Source organism: Miniopterus schreibersii (genome assembly GCF_964146895.1).
Source record: "Miniopterus schreibersii genome assembly, chromosome: 10".
NCBI classification, from domain to species: Eukaryota; Metazoa; Chordata; class Mammalia; order Chiroptera; family Miniopteridae; genus Miniopterus; species Miniopterus schreibersii.
Window position 1 is genome coordinate 80,837,512 of NC_138110.1, and position 17,863 is coordinate 80,855,374.

Here is a 17,863-nt window from a genome sequence, read left to right on the forward strand (position 1 = left end):
GTTATGTGAACTGGTTGGCCCAGTGTTAACTGAGGCCTTTAAAACTACTTTATAACTGTGTGAGTGTGTGTAACAAACACAGTATGTGTCTTTTAATGTGTCTTTTTGTTTGCCAAATTCTTTTGAGGACTTACACATTAAAATCTTGCTTCTATTAAAAGCTAAAAGAATTTGATATTTCTCAAAGTGTTATCAAGAACTTTGATACTCACAAGAATGCTGTCATTGAGGGTCATTCCATTTTAAGCAACTGGTGCTACGTTTTGCCAAGGTGAGATTTCAATCTGTAGTATCTAGGGGAGGTTCAGATGCATCATTTTCCTCTAATTTTGCCTCAGTGTTGAGATATGCAAAAGTATAAACCATCCTGTGAACTCTTGAAACTGAATTATAACTTTAAAAACATTGCAACAGTATTGTCATATTTACAGAAACCATTAATTTCAGATTACTAAAATAATTCTGTTATCCATTAAATGTATAATATACATTTATACATTTCTATTGGATCTATTTTCTAAAGTAAAATTCCTAGATATTTTCTTATGAGATTACAACTATTATAGTAATCTTATCATTTGATATAAGCTAAGTTTTAAGTTTGTACTATATTCAGAAAAAAATGGCTTGTTACTAATACAAATAGGACTATTGGGATGAAATTTTACCTGCTTCACAGTGAAGAACTTTCAGGAGCGTACGTGTCATGGTCTCATTCCTCAGAAGAGCGGTGGGCGGGAAACAGATTTGAGACTCATTTTCTCAGTTCCTAAACTTCCCCCAAACGTTAGTTGTTACTTTGTGTTTATAACCAGCATATTGTTTGCACCGATTCAGTTTAGTCATTCCTAATAATTCTAGCTGTTAAGATTTCATAGAATGTGTGTTGGGAACTAGGAGCAAATGAATAGTTTATTACTTATGTGTAGATAGTTCTTAAATCTTTTTCAACACTTTCTAAATCCCATAGTTAACTTAAACTATATCTAAGCATTGGCTCATGGTATTTTACCAAACTCTTATTTTTCATAGTATGAAAAAGGGACAGATACTAAGTGTTCTTCATACCACGCCTCCTCACTGTCCTTTTCACTCATACAAAGATTTCCAGATGCACTGGGATGACCTGGTAAGGAACACAGATATATATTATACAGGAAGTTATTTGGTTTTCCTTCTTATAATTTAACCTAAATTTAACTTTCTCACAACAGAATTTCACTTTGTTCTTAATTTTCAGTATGGCTATAAACTTCCAGAGGATTGTGGGAATGTTCAAGTATACTGCAGCATCTACTTCAGAATGATAGCAGGAAGGGTCTTTACATATCCTTTACACCACTCGTCATGGGTACTCTCTGCCCACCTATGACCTGGTCTCTCTCCTGCCCTGGTGTCATTGTTAACCTTCTCTGTGTCTAAAGGAAACTACTTTCCTCTCTACTTCTTTTATCTGCATGAGTATTTTTTATTTTCTTCCCATTTTTACTTGAAGATGACTTTAATAATGATTTCTCCCCTTAAACATGCTTTAGCAATTTAGACAGCATCGAAACTTTATAGTAGATAAAGTGTTTACATGCATGATTTCTAGTAGAAAGGAGAAAATAATCATAGCATTCTCCTTAGCCAAGGGCTCCCTCCAGTGGCATTTTGGATATTCTGAGAGGATAGAATTAGAATTAGTTGTATAACAAATAATTTTATTTTTGGAAGATTGTCTTACAGGCAATATTTAGAGGATTTGACTTGTACTTAATGCAGGCCATTGATTTAAGAAAATATCTTAACATTTTTAAAACCTACCAAGAAAGAGCACAAGTGCTTCAGTGAAACTCTTCAGTCTTAATACTGGTCTTACCATTCCTGTCTCTGTCCCATATTCTGACCAGCCGAGTTTAGAATGGAAGAGAGAAGAGCCATAGTGTTCTTTCTGTATTGTTTCCTAACCCAGATCCTAATATAAAATTAGGGTTGACAGGTATCCACTATTCTCTTTCATTAAATGCCAATTTATTTTGCCAAATCTTCAGAATATTTTTCAACAGAAAAGTAACTGCTTTTTTCAAATAACTGCTTCTGAGTTTGAATGAAATTTGTGTTGTTTCTGTGTACTGAGACTTTACTGCTTTTGGTGATGCAGCCTGTTTATTGTTTACTATAAACACTCTATAAAGGTCATAGCGCCTTTCGTATGCATCATTTGTAGGATGTCTTAGTTTGCCAGCCTGTAAGGAAAGCTGTGTTGTAAGGACCCAGTGAGCTGTCTTGATCATGGACACTAAAATAGAAGTAATTAATATCCCTGTGAGAAAACATGCTTTTTAGCTTTGGATTATAAATTGGAGTTATTTAGCTTGGAATAAATAAGCAATATATGAAATAGTTAGATTTAGTTGTATGTGCCTTTTTAACAGTTACTAGTTAAGACTTTTTTCATTCCATAGAAATGTCCTGTTGCTCTTTAACATTGTTTACATACCCTCTTAGTTGCATCAGAAGTCAGCCCATACAGTTCTTCCCAAGGATAGATTTGGAAGGTGTGTTGAAAAGTTTTCTTTCAGATTTAAAATCTAAACTGCCCCATATATGTGGATTTCCCATAAAGATGACAACAAAATCGTACTACTGCACACAAGAACTGACAAAACCACGAACACAGGTAAGACATTCGTGTCCTACCGAGTTCTCTGAGACATGCTGTGCTCCTGTCTTATGCGGATCTCTTGCCTCCTCTGGTGGACCAACTAATCCTTTGTGATATAATTCTTTTCTCTCGGGTCTCTGTTTCCCTAATACTGTTTACTGTTACTGTACTTAGCCACCTGTCACTAAGGTTTGTTGTTATTGTATTTAACGTGCTGTTAGAGTAGTAGTTGTTCACTGGTCTATTTTTTCTCTTTAGTGTGAACCCCTGGAGGCTAAAGATCTTGGTCATCTCTTTACCCCAAGTGCCTGGTGCATATAGGTGTTCATTAAATGTCTTTTCGGTGATTAAGTGATCTTATAGGATAATTCAGAAACATTTGCCTCATACAAATCCAACTTTGAACTTTTGCCATTTTATCTGATTGATTGAAAAAGCCTGTGTAATCTTATTTATGAAAAAGAAGTAGAATTAAGTAATACTGATAAAGAAAATATGATGGCCTGTTTTCACACTCACTAGAATAAGATTTTTGTTCAAAGAAAACGAAATCAGCCTTGCTAGAGTGGCTCAGTTGGTTGAGCATCACCCTGTGCACCCAAAGGTTGCAGGTTCCCAGCTCAAGTCCCATCAGGGAACATACGGAAGGCAACTGATCTTCACATTAATGTTTCTCTCTCTCTCTCCCTCTCCCTTTCCCCCTCCCTCCCTCCCTCCCTCCCCCCCTCCCCCTTTTCCCCTTCCTCTCTCTAAGCATGTCCTCAGGTGAGGTAAAAAGAAAGAAAACAAAATTAAAGGGAAAATTTTTAAAGAACAAATCTATGAAAGTTTAATTTTAGATTTTCAATGATGCTCCTTCTTTAGAATGACATAGTTATGTGTTTTCATCAAAGGAAAGACAAAAGTTTGATTATCTGATGCCATGTCATACCCCAATTCTCAGAGATTTGCTTTTAGACATTTTGTCTAAGTCAGAATCCAAGCAAGGGCCACATAATTTCATTTGGTGGTTATGTGTCTTAAGTCTCTTTTCTATAACATTCCAGACCCACTTCCCTTTGTTTATGCCAGTTATTTGCTGGGAACTCTGGATCATTTGCCCTGGAAAATGTCCTGTATTCCAGATTTGACCGATTGCCTCCTTGTACCATGTCATGTAAAGTTAACATATTCTTCTCAACCCCATATTTTCTACAAACCTGGGGTTAGGTCTGACTTTAGCTGAATTCTGGTTCAACTTTAATAAAGAAACACTCAAGTTGTGCAATACAGAGCCAGATTTTAATAGATAGAACACATTTGGTCATTTTGGTCAATCCTCAAGTTTCATTTAATCATTCATTACCTTAATTCTAGGATTCCATTAGATATCCATTCAGATGTACCTAGAGGTTAAAGCTTTTGGTTTCCCTCTAATTTCATGGTAATATACAAAGCTATATAAATTATATGTAAAGTTCTAGAAATTAAAAGTCAACTCAGTCACATTTGCCAGTGACACCTGGCAGAATAGTGGTTATAATGTGGCAAAGCTTATGTTTTTGTTGGGTTTTGGCTTTACAAAGCCTTCATTTGTTGACCATTTAAGTATTTTAAGTTCTCTAAATTATTTATGATCTCATCTGCTGTTTACATGGTCCCTTTTTGTAGTCTTTTTATAAATTTTGAATATAGACCTCGAGGGTCCCCCCTCTGGGCTCAATACTGCATTTTAGAAATTGGAAGGAAGAGTAAATAATACACTGACAGGCTAGGGGGCAAAATAAGCTGCTGGAAAGTATTTCCACCAGACGCATATTTCTGAGACAGGTGAAGATGGAACAGGGTGTGAATATCAGCATATTTCAGATACATGTTCTCGGTAAGTTTTAGGTCAAAACATAAGGAATCTAATGTGGATCTGCCTAGAATGAGGTGGTTTGTCTTTTACTTTTGTTTTTGTTTCGGTATCTCAAGTAATAGGTATGTTGTTTGAAAGTTACTATTGTTTATGAAACCCAGTAGTCCAGAGAAAATGGTTCTTCTTTGATTTTCTATGATTGATTTCAACTTAGTTCTTGAACTCTTTTTTCATCAAATGGAAAAAAATTCAGTCTAGACACTTTAAGATGACTCAGTCATTTCTGATAAAACATCTTTTTGAGTAGCAGTTTATTCAAATTTAACACCTGTTCCTCTCGCCTGGATAGCATGTATGTGCAGGGGAAGCCTCCTGAGGGTGAGGGCTGCGGTGTGTGGTGAAAGGCGTTTGGTGCTTTTGCCTATTAATCTGTCTACATCGGGAGAGTAAATGCCCTCAGCTCTGTTTCTGGACACCTTCAGAACTGGTGGGCAGACACTTGGCTTCTGCTACTAAGAAACCAAAAGTGTTCATGTTAAACTTTTCAGCAGAAGTAGCTTTACCTCTCACCTTCTTTCCAAATATGGTGTGAGTGCATCTGATTGGTTGATCCCAAATCATATCCTGAACCCCAGCTACAAAGGAGATGTTCATTTTCTGTGTCCAGGCTCTAGAAGAAGTCTGGGATGGGTGTTAAAGGCAATCCCATGTCCACCGCACAGTACAACTGCATATAAGGCAGGAGTCAAGAGAAAAAAATATGGAGTGAAGGGGGAAAGATGTTCTGAGCAAGTCAGCAGCCCAAGCAAGTTTGGAGGACAATTGGTAGCTAATTATAGTTGAGAAGTTAGAACATATCTTCATCTTAATATATTATCATGAAAAGCTGATGTCTAAAGAAGGGTACACCATAAGAAATAAACACATTTCCTCAAGAAGATACCTTTGTTTTTTGTTTTTCTTTACTTATTTTATATATTGTAGTGTTACTTTATGTTCTTATTTTGATGATATTTTATATCATTTCTTTTCCATTAAGGACAATATTACATTTTTTAAATTTCTTAATCTGTATTCTTTCAGGAAGACAGAGTCAAGCCCCCTAATCTGACTTCTAAACAAATGTTCAGGTCCTCTCTGACCCAGGCGCCTTCCATAGGACCCACCCTGGCTCAACATCTTCTACCACACTCAGTAGCCATGGACCACAAGGTGGAGCTTTGGGTCAGCCAGCAGGAGCCCTGCGTGTCCTCAGCTCCGCACCTCCAGCTGGAATCTGCTCAGAGCAGAAAGCAGTCCCTGTGTGACAAGGCACCTCAAGTACATTTGGAAACACCAAAGCCCACCAGAGCACATACTCAAGCTCAAGACACAAACTTTAGCTCCCAAAGTAACATGGCCCCTAAATTCATACCAGTTTTCAAAACTCGATCATTGCAAATGAACAGAAACGTCTTAGAACCTGGCAACCTGAGAAGAAAACAACATGTTACAGAATCTAAGTTGTTTTCACTTGAAACCAGTACAATCCAGAATGACAAACAGAATTTAGATCCAGCTACAAAAAAAAAATCTAATTGTAACATTCAGATGAAACCTAGAAATTTAAACCAGAAGACTTCTGGACCCGTGCAAGAAAAAAAGGCTGAGTCCTGTGAAAGGGTAACAAGATACCCTCCTCACAGAAAATCATCAGCTGCGAATGTGAATGCAAGTAAGCAACTCTCTGATAGTTTAGGATTTCAGGTGTCAGACAGCAGTTTAGGTGGGATAAAAAGTGCCGCCGACTGCCAAGTCAATGGAAAAGAAACTTTAACAAGCAAACATATAGCACAAATTTTAGGGAAAGGACACGAGTCACTAAAAGTGAAAAGACCGCACATTTTTGAATCAGACACAGAAATAGAAGGTGCCCAGCTACTCCAGCAGCAGTCAGTCAGTCAAACTGAAGAAGTTGATGTCACTGACCACAGACTGATAGCAGGCAGAACAGCCCACAGGCCTAAGAGAAAACTATGTCAGGAATCTTCAAAACCTGCGAAGCAGCCTCGTTCCAGTAATGTCCACTACGGACAATCCACTTCTTCTATGAGCCAGGTAAGAAAACAGTTTTCATCTGGGGATATTTTTCACACTATAGACCTTTAATCCCTAAAGAAAGAATTAAGGGATTTTCCCAAAATCACATTAAGAAACATTAAAATGTGCCCTCACACAACTGCAAGTATATACAATTAACTTAATTAAAAATGTGATTTCTTAATCTGATTACAGATGTGTGACTTGGACAAATCAAAACCTAAGAAATCTCTCCTCATCCCTCCAGCTTCCAACGTGGATGTGAAAGCTGGAAATGCCCATCAGGTAACTTAGGTGATGTCTTTTGATTTATTTTTTCTTTACGTTATCTGAATTGGGATTGCCAAGGTTAGAGATCTCCAATCTCTTGATAAGGAGGAGTTACTTTAAATTCCTTGAAGCCTTAAAATCAGCAAGGAAATAGGAAATGTTGAGAACAATACAGCATCTGTTACATAAGCAAAGACCCAGAAGAGGGAGGAGGTGGAGAGAGGTCCCATTGCTGTCTCCTCCCACTCTGTGCTGGGGTCACTGCAGACAAAGAGCTTCCAGGGCACAGCAGCAAGCAGGTTGCCCAAAGATACCAGTCCACAACCCCTAAAACACGAATCTTTGGGGACTCTTACCTAAGATGATTAACCTTAAGTGATGTTTCAAAGTTTAATCACTAAGTTAAAATTTACTCCAAAAATGTTGTAGTGCTGGCAAAAGGTAAGCTTAAGACTTAGCTGATAATGCTGAGTCCACGGCGCTGAATTTACAAAACCCTGCATCTGGAAATTAAATTTTATTCCATCCTGCCATCTGTTCTGTTCTAAGAACAAACATTGCTAAAACACACACAAACACTTTTTTGCATAGAACTATTGGAATACTTTCAATTCAAATTCTTTATGAGCAAACTGGAAAACATTTTCTTCTCTTTTTTTCCAAATGCTATTTATCTTTATAATTAATAGGAATTTCAGCCTGATTTGAGTCAACCAAAAGGTACTTAAATCTATTCCTATGTATGTAATCATGTGTGTTTAATGTAGTGTTTGATATCTTATGTGTTAATGCACTTAGTAGGTCAGTAAGGAAAAGCTATGTGCTATCATGCCTTAATATTTTTCTTTTTTTAAAAACTTTTTAAAAATGCATCTTTATTGTTTTCAGAGAGAGGAAGGGAGAGGGAGAGAGAGGTAGAAACATCAATGATGAGTGAGTCATCGTTGATTCGCTGCCCCCTGCATGCCCCCTGACTGGGGATGGAGCCTGCAACCTGGGCATGTGCCCTGACCAGGAATCGAACCTCAATCTCCTGGATCCTACGTTGATGCTCAGCCGCTGAGCCACGCCCAGCTGGGCAAAATTGTTCATTTTTAAAATAAGTGAAATCTATTCCAGACTTCGTAAGTTTTAGAAGTGTATAATTTTCCCACTGTGAATTACTTAAGACCTAAAACAGTTTTTTAAAATACAAAGTCATTCCCATCACCTAGAAAGAAAATGAGAAAATTATAGGATATCATTATGGAAACTAATTTCCCTCAAATGTAAAATTAATATATGCCTTTATAAGAAATTTGAGAAGTATAAAACAATTTCAAGAAAAAATTTTGTAATTCCTCTTTGCAGAGATAACCATTCTGGACCCTCACGCATTCCTGTGAGCATGGACTGTGAATGGGACTTTCCCTGTGACAGTGTCACGTTTCATGGTTGCATACAAGGTTCATTGCATGTAGACATACTTAACAGTCCCTGCTGATTGACACTTATGGTCTTCCCGACTTTTCACTATGATAACAGTGTCATGGGAATGAATAGTCTTGTTACCGATGTTTGCAAAATATCCATTTATGTGACTAGTTTTGTTAGTTGAAAATATCTTTATTTTGTCATTATTATTGAAATTTATTTACATTATTTTTATTATTGAAATTTGCAAACCACACAAAGTACAGATAATAGCATAAAGAACCTCTAAGTACCTATCATCCAGCTTCAACCATTGTTAATATTTTGCCCCTGTTCCCTCTGTTCCTCACAGACACACTTCTTTACTACCTAAAGTACATTCAGGATAGCATATCATTTCACCCATAAATGCTTTAGTGTGTATAAGTGTGTACATACACGTGTACCTGTACACACACTTAAGGGATAGCATTTTTTTAATATACATTACATTTTGGGGTGGCTGCCATGTCTTTATTGACTCACTGAATTTCACTTTAGTTTAACATGAACAGGAAGCCCTTAATAAACATAGAACCTATTTCACAGGAGAACTAGAGCCTTTGGCACATATCTAACTATTGGGGTGGAGGTGTCTTTGTTCGTCACGTCCACAGCTGGTCCTCTGTGCCAGGCAGGGGGGCAGGTTGCTGAAGTAACAGCACCATGCACCATTGGCCACAGTCTGCTCTCAAGAAACCCCTCCAGGTCCGGGCTGAGACGTGGGAGCATGCTTGATTTGAAGCAAATGTCAAGAATGACCTTCCGGTCTATAGTACAGATAAATGTATCTAATGTGTAAGAAGAGGCAGAACTAGCTGCTCACTGGTATTATTCTGGCTTTCAAACGTTTTAGGTGTTTAATATACAAAATGTTATGTAATTATGGTAAAATATTTTTTTTAAATTCTCAATATTCCACTGAAGTAATCCTTCATTAAATTTTTTAAAAATATCAAAGAGCCAAGTATAAGTGGAATTTTGATTTCTTAGTGTGATTGACTGTTTTTGCTGTTTCACTAAGCCATTGCAATTAGATGCAAACAGGAACATGAACTCTACTGCTAAATCGTAATTTCATTCTTCCTCTTGAAATTGTGCCTGGTTAACTGGTGCACTATATACCTTTACTGTAAACTTTCTGTTTTCCAGGTTTATCTCTATTTTACAGTTATATTTTACCACTTTCATAGGGAAACGTATCTAGGGTAAAGCCTGTTTTGCATGTGTCTTTCTCATCCTGAAGATGGTGTGATGGAGAATTAGTGGACTGCAGTCAAGAACGAGCTGTCATTTTGTTTCTGAGGCTGTGGTGAGAACATATTTTACTGAAGTGAGGTTGATAAGCACGTTGATAAGACTAGGTCACTCAGTTGGCCACAGCATGCACTCAGTCTTGAAATAAGTCTTCCCCTGCTCTGTGTGTCCTAGGTGCCCTCCTTCAGCTGTCCAGTCAGTGTGCCATAGGTAATAGACACACATGGTTTGTACACTGAGCAGAATAATTAAAAGATAAACCCACTGCCTAATTAGTGTGTAGTATCTTCCAATTTTTTATATAAATAACCTTGATAGCTCCTCCTCCACTCCATGAGTGTCTAAAACTTAGAATTTATAATGTAGTATTTCATTTAGACAAATGTCAACCCAAATGGCAAAGCCTGTTTGATTTAGGATCTGTCTGTTTCCTAGTGTAGAGGTAGGTTTATTTTTTTATCTTACAATACATGTCCTAATGAAAGTTTACCCCCCCAAATTTATATATATGTATATATACATGTATATGTGTGATTTACTGTAGAGATGCATGGACAGATTGATTATTTACTGTCCTCGTTCAGAGAAAAGGCTCTAGACCAAATTGCTCTGCTAGGATTCACTGGAGAAATCAAGGAAGATTTTGGTTCATTTTAAAGATTATAAACTTAAAAGCCAGAATAATTCCAGGTCTAAATAACAAAAGGAGAACCACATTGCACTTATTCAAATTTTGGTGATTCATATGCATGTGGACCCCCTGCCTTGCCCCCAGTCACTTGTCACATTCCAGTCGTATGTTAGTTTCATAATCATTATAATCTTAAAAGCATAAATTAGTTTTTTGTTGTCAAGAATCTTAGATCAGCCATTGTATTTAAACTATGACCGTCTGCCAAAATTAATGCTAAGAATTCATCTTTATAGAAATGTGAAAGTACTTTACATATACTATTCATAGTTTAACTTCATAGTGCTTGTTACTTTCTACATTTGTATTTGTTTTCATTTAAGTTTTATAATCTATTATACATTATTATATATTATTTTACTTGTGTTTGTTGCTTACTGTAACAAATAGGTAGAAATACAGGTGTGTTGATGATTAGCTTTTGTTTTACTGACCAGTTCACTAACCAGATGTTGCTCTTTTTCAAATTGCTCATCACCTGGTACTGCACTGGGTACTTACTGATACTTAAGAATGGTCAGTATTTACAAATGTTTAAAAATGTCATGGTTATTTCTTATTGATGCTTAAATTGTGTTGTATCCTACATAGTGTCTTATTTTAAATAAAAAATGAAGGTATTTCAAATAGAATCTTTTTCATGTCACAGTGACTGAATAGGCATGTGTGACACAAAGGCAGGATCTACAAGGCATGTTCACACGGTCATCTTCGTGGGCACCAGTTGTCTCCATATCCACACAACTTCACAACCCTCTCTTTGAATTAGGAGTTCTTGAGCCTTGTCTCCTTTTCCTCTCTCACATAAACACACTCCCTTAGGACCATCCCTCATTTCACTCAGAACCTCATGGTAGAGAGTGAAGGTTTGGGGTGGTGTGTGCAGCTCATATATTTGAACAGGCCCTTCAAGAACCAAGGTGTGTTTGTTTGATAAAGAACTGTTTTTGTTGTAGGACTCTAAAGTTGCTTAGTGAAATAAATTGCCAGGATTAATAGAAAAAAGAACCAAGATGTGTTGGCGGGGAATTCCTCCCGCTTCTCCTCTGAGCCCTTGAGCATCACTTGGTTGGTCTGCGCCAGTGCCAGCCGGAGCTCTTCCCAGTTTACACAGAGAACTATCTAAGAACCCAGTTAAGTTCTCTGTTATCAACAGAAAGGCTTGTCCTCAGAGATCATGGTCAAGGCTTTCAGAGTCTGTATGGTGTCAGTGTATGTCCCCTGCTCACTGTACCCAGGCTATGCAGTTGCTTTATAGGTGGTAAAGCCACAGGGCTGGCAGACCCTTCGTGCCCCCTTGCAGCCCATGTGACGTCCCACCTCATGGACTCTAGTGAGCTTGCTGCAGCACACAGTATAACTCGGTGTTAACGATTATGACCTAGACTTCTATGGCATAGCTATAAAACAGAGAACTTTTATATGGTATAAAATTGAGTGAGCTCTGTGTTTCCCAGAGCAATAAATTCAACCTGCCTTTTCCCCCGCCAAGAACTAGTTTTAGTACTTTGTAAACTAGCTTAAGCCACACTATATGGGGCAGCTGAGATGAAACAAAGGAAAGTATTTTTAGTCATATTTCTCTTTAACCAGATTTACCGCATTTCATTACTTTGCCGCCTACTATTGCTCTGTGGTCCCGAAGGAAATAACTAGATGAAACTGAGAGTAAAAACAACATAAAGTGGGATATTCAATACCCCAAGTTGCATATAGCCGATCAGGTCACGCAGTGATTGAATCTAGCTCCGGTTAACCTGATTTCAAGTGCTGTGCAGTTCTGGGGGCCATGAGGAACAGAATGCTGGTTCTACATTATCAGGGAATATTTATATTGAAACATGGTTTCAAGTTTCCATGCCACGTAGGAACATTAACACGTAACAGGCAGATCACCGAATATTGTGTTTGAGCTACCAACTGGACAAAGACTCTCTGGCCAAGGAGAGCATGAGCGGGGTGTGTCTCTCTGCTCCCTCCCCACACTCTGTGCTACCTGTAGCATCTCTGCCTGCTGTGCTCCGTCTGGAGGTTGGGAACCACAACACTTCTGACAGGCAGCTCCATTTAGATCTCATCTCCCCAGACTTTTCAACTTTGAAAGAATTGTCTCATTGGAAAGAGGCCCCAAAGCAAAGAGCGTCTGTGTATGTCAGAAGAAAGAATTTTCAGACATTTAGAGTTGATTATGTAGCAAGGCTGTGTAATTTCTTCCTGGGGAAAGGGAGGGTAGAATTTCCAAATCGAATCGGTCCATTTTGCCTGGACTGGTTTTAATTAACCAGTCATTCTGCTGGAAAGTGTAGAGATAGACCAGATGTCCTCTCAAGCCACCTTCTGACCTGCCTGCTCTTTGCTGAGCAGCAGAAAGAGGTTTCAGCCAACAGTCCAGTGACCCCACCTAACAGTGAGGAAGCCGAGGTACACGGAGAGAAGGCAGTTCACGTATTGTGAAGAAAAAATAACTCTTGCCTTATTGCCCCATTTGCTCTTAACCTTTTTGTGAAAAATACCATGAATTCAAGAGTTTATCAAATATATATGTGCAGTGTAAAGAATAAAAATGAAACGAAGACTGTGCTTTTTTCTTTTTTTTAATGATTTTTCAAGTAAATAAAACATGTCTGTGTTCTGTGTACTAAAACATATGGAAGGAGATGCATCAGAACATTACCATAGTTACTCTCTGTATCATTTTGGGTGGTTTTTTTCTTTTATATACCCTTTATATATATATATTGTATATCTTGATTTCAGAGAGAGAAACATCAATGATGCGAGAGTAATTGATCGGCTGCCTCCTGCATGCCCCCCACTGGGGATCGAGCCCACAACCTGGGCATGTGCCCTGACTGGGAATCAAACCGTGATCTCCTGGATCCTCAGTAGCTGAGCCACGCCTGCCCGGGCTATATACTCTTTTTAAATGTCTAAATTGCCCATATTAAACATGAATTATTTGTATTATCAGGAAAACAGTAATTTGTGTTATTTTTTTTAAATAGATGGAGCACAACACAGCATTATATCTCTTTCAACGAGGCAGCCATTTCCTCTTAATATATGCAAAAATGTCACAGGAGTGTTACTGTTTCGAAAAACACTTTGGTTTCCCTTTTTTATTCTTACCTGTTTCATCTTCATGACATTCGGCATGTTTCACTCGGACATGTGCCAAGTTATCACTGATGCTTTCTAGGGCACTAGGCAGTCACCCAGTTGCTGTGGAATAGCCCTACCAGAAATGCGTGATGGGAACGCTGCCAGGGGACTTCCCTCCGTACCTTTCCTCATAGGATGACAGAATGGAGGCCCTGGAGCCATGGAGGGAATCCCAGTAACACCTGAAATTGCAGCTTCAAGCATTTGAAGTCACAGAGATCAGCTTTCTCAATGGTGAATAGTTACATAACTACTGGAGCCAGGGCAAGTACACCCTTCGCAGGAGCCACATAGATCCCCAAATAGAATGCGGGGCTGTTAAGTTGGAAGAACAAGTGAGTGCCAGGAAATGACCAGTGTTGACAGCAAGTTGTAATCCAAAAATCCTGACCTTGTCAACCCACAACCACAGACTTAGTGGTCATATTTCCACTAAGATAGGCTTTCATTCATTTGTAAAATACTTAGCACCTACTACATGCCAGGAACTGTGCTAGGGCCCAGATATACAGTATCAGATACAGAGGACCCAGTCACTGCTCCCCAAATTCAGTGGGGAAGAGAGACTATGGAACAAGATGTTAACTGCCACTACAAAGAAAGTACAGTGAGCTACTATGGAAGTTACAGCAGGAGCAGAGCTCTCAAAGAGAAGTGTAAATGGGGGTATTTTTATGGGTGGGAACTAGCAATGTAGACTGGAGGTAGAAGAGTGGTCAAGGCAGACCGTGTGAGAAAACCCAAAAGAAGGCATGACAGCTAAGGAACAGGAGGTCACTAGGGCTGGAATGCAAGGACAAGGAGTAGTGAGCCATGCAGCTGGACAGAAGGAACTGGAGACTTGGGGTTGGAGGAAGGCAAGACTGGAGACAGGGATGGGTTAGGAAGCTGTGGTAGCATGATGGAGAGAAGTAAATTTATTAAGAAATATTTAAAGAGGAAAACTAATTGGACTTAGTGATTATCTGATGTGGTGGAAGCTCAGATCACTGATGTTAAATCTTTGTCTTTTCTACTATAAACATTTATTGCTATAAGTGTCCCTCAAAGCACTGCTTTAGCTATATCCCACAACTTTGACATGTTGTGTTTTCTCATCCTTATTTTCAGTTTAAAATACTTTCAGATTTCTATTTAGAAGCTATTTTAATTTATAAATAGTTATGTTTCCAGATACTTTTCTGTTATCACTTTATAGTTTAAGTCCACTTGGTCATACATTTAAATTTACTGAGACTCCTTTGGTAAGCCAGTAACAGTGTAGTGGTGGGCCATCCCTAGCCCTGTTGATTTGTTTCCCTTTTTTTATCTGTTCTTACCTTTCCCCACCTGACTTTTCCTCCTTTCTCTTCTTTGTCAGTGGTCTCTCATCCAGTGCAGAGAAGTGAAGAGAAAGTTGGGTCTACATGGATTTCCTGTAGTCTGGGGATCTTTGCTCGACACTGCCTGTGAGGAATTACGCACCAACTCACAAAATAAGCAGAGTATTGGCACATTGTAGTTTTAAATCCACATTTGGGAAAGAAAATTAGAGAATCATGATCTGCAGAATGTGACTCCAACCACAATAATTACAACCTTTACATTATTCAGAGGAGTTTAGCTCCTTGGAGCCAGAGCCACATGGTTTCAAATATCTTCTTCCCAGAAGAGGGTCTTTCCCGTTGGGGTGGCTTCCCAGAAGAAACAGACATTCGGCCTCAAAGAAATTCAACCTCATCTCTTAAGAGGCAGGAAATTGCAGGAACTGAAAAATTACAGCTTTTTATATCCCTCTCTCCATTAAGGGTGTATTATATAATATTTATATAATATATATATAATATATATATCCTAATAACTTATATACAGTTACGTATAGTTTTACATGTAATTTTTAACCATATATATATATATATATATATATATATATATGTAAAATCTTGGTATGTGGTCTCACCCAGGGTCATCGTGTATTATCTTTTTTTTTAAATCCTCACCTGAGGATATTTTTCCATTGCTTTTCAGAGAGTGGAAGGGAGGGAGAGAGAGGGAAACATCGATGTGAGAGAGACACATCGATTGGTTCATCGTGTATTATTACCATTGGTCAGCAAGGAAGAGAAACATGTTAAGCTGGGAATTGTGGATTCTGCTTTGCTTTCCGTAAGTAGTTACTGCATAAAAATAACCTCTGCATCCCCGCGGGTGCTTGTTATCTCCTGCCAGTTTGTAACCCCTGAACCTTCTGCCCCTTTTCCCATTGTAATGTGCCTGGGGAGTGGTGGTTGAACGTAGCGCTCACAACGCTGGGGCTCTGCTGAGGCTCGAGACCCTGGCCCTTTTCGCTGTGGAGAGTCGGAATCCTCTGTCATCGATCAGAGGCCCTCGGGAAATGCTGCGCAGGTCCTGCCTTGAGAACCGACGATGGAAGGAGCCACTGAGAAAAGCAAGTGAGCAAGTTCTGGGCTTGGTGGTCTGAATTCCCGTAAGTCTGCAGTAACAAGTTCTGGGAAATTTGGTAATGTTTTCCTGTTCTGAGTTTCGTACTTTGGAAGAGGAAGCAGGAGAGAGGACGGGCATTGAATGGGATAAGAAGTCGTGGTCGCCTGAACCTTAGTATGAAACAGCTCAAGGGGATGTTTTGTTTTCTCCTGGAGGCTATTTCCTCTCTGGGTACTTACCATGATGTCTACCCACACTCCAGCCACATCTGCCCCGCAGCTGAGCACCGCATCTGTGCCTCTGTCAGCATCCTGAGAAGTCCTGCCAGCTCCCTCACATTCTGTTGTTTCTCCACCAGGCCCCACAGTCCTGATTCAACCACAGCCTAATGAGGGAAGATGTCCTGCATTTCTCCAGTCTCTAACGAGCACTGGAAACCTCCCATCCCCTGTGGCTGCCAAGCCAGGGCCACAGCTCGGCTTCTCTCCAAATGACTGCCTGTCACTCTCCTCAGATGACCGGCCAGCTTCTGGAGCATCATCCAGCCGTTACCAGCTGCCACAGTCACAGAGGACGTCCACTCACGTTTCCTAACAAGGTGGTTGTCTAAAGGCCACTGTGAGCCAGGCCCGCAGTTCACATTCTGGATGTTAGGCTGCATTTGTACCTTAAAAGCTCCTGCCTTTCTGTTCAGCAGCCCCCGTCTGCTCTCCAGGTGGGTTTGGGAGTTTCCATTGGCACAGGGTGAGATGTAGTAGGATCTGGACAGTTTATTCTGAGATGATTATGTGGCAGAAATTCAGAGGAGAGTGTGTTTTAAGAAAGCAGTGGTGTAGCCCGGCCTACGTGGCTCAGCGGTTGAGCATGGACCTAGGATCCAGGAGATCGTAGTTCAATTCCTGGTCAGGGCACGTGCCCGGTTGTGGGCTCGATGCCCAGTGGGGGGCATGCAGGAGGCACCTGATCAATGACTCTCTCTCATCATTGATGTTTCTACCTCTTTCTCCCTCTCCCTGCCTCTCTCTGAAATCAATACTTTTTTTTTTTTAAAAGAATACAGTTTAAAAAAAAAGCAGTGGTGGAAATTACTGCATAGGGACAGGTTTCCAGCAAGGCGGGCCCTTGAGTCTGTTGTCTCAGCACCTGACGACAAGGGGTTGTCCACCCCAGATGCCAACAGTGCAGAGGCCGAGGGCCCTTAGCTAGGGAAGCCAGGTGTCCTGTCTGACCTTCACCTCCCAGGGGTTACAGCATCGCGAGAGTTCCATTTCCTCTAACCCCGAGTTAGAGAGAAGTGGGGCCTATTATTCCACAGGACATATTTTCAGGGAGAAAAAGTAACTGATGCACAGCAGACCCAATAAAGACCTATGAGTCGCACAGACAGCGCTCTCGGAGGTCAGGGGACCTGCTTCCTGTCTGGGGGCGTTAGCACGGCTCTGGGAACTCGAGACAAGCCTCGGGAAATGGACCAGAGAAGTAAAGCAGGTCACTTGCTCATAAGTCATAGAGTGGCAGGTTTGTGAGCCGAAGGTGGACCAGGTAGACTAGAGTGGGGGCTGGTGAAGAGAAACTGGATTAAGTTGCAGTGGTGGCCTGGGGTCCAATTTGGACTTTATTCATCATGATTATATGATAATTAGTGAGCATTTGGTCAGTTTTTTAAATGATTTTATTTTAAAACAGCTCAATCCCAGAAGCTCCGTGTAATTCCTCTAGACCAGCCGGGGGCTCCAGATCCGCTGGGATAGACAGGGACAGAGCCAACTGCGTGAGAAAGTGAAGGAAAGAGAAAGGCGTCAGACTCTAACATACAGTATTTAACTCTTTCCTACAGTCGCAAAAGCTTGGCCCAGCTCCACGTGGTTGGGTATCGTCTCAGGGGAACTGCTTCGCCGAGCAGCAGCGCTCCCAGGGAGACGCAGGGGGTGCTCAGGACTTCAGTTTATGTATCGTGGTCTCGCTTCCCCATCGCAACCACCACAGTGAATGTGTCAACGTGACCCGCGCAGCACCCGGGCACTTGCACGTGTCTGATTGA

The 17,863-nt window shown here is 40.0% G+C and overlaps 1 protein-coding gene across 1 annotated transcript in view; it reads left to right on the top strand.

Annotated features, from left to right (window-relative positions):
• LOC308562362 (uncharacterized protein C18orf63) overlaps window positions 1-17,863 on the top strand; it is a gene marked incomplete at both ends in the record, with an annotated part of 30,794 nt that extends 12,931 nt beyond the window's left edge. The window contains 7 exons of the mRNA XM_081148347.1: window positions 162-271; window positions 1,033-1,129; window positions 1,241-1,344; window positions 2,491-2,662; window positions 5,571-6,584; window positions 6,762-6,851; window positions 17,705-17,863. Of these exons, the coding sequence (XP_081004473.1) occupies window positions 162-271; window positions 1,033-1,129; window positions 1,241-1,344; window positions 2,491-2,662; window positions 5,571-6,584; window positions 6,762-6,851; window positions 17,705-17,863 (1,746 nt within the window). The remainder of the gene's footprint in view (window positions 1-161; window positions 272-1,032; window positions 1,130-1,240; window positions 1,345-2,490; window positions 2,663-5,570; window positions 6,585-6,761; window positions 6,852-17,704) is intronic.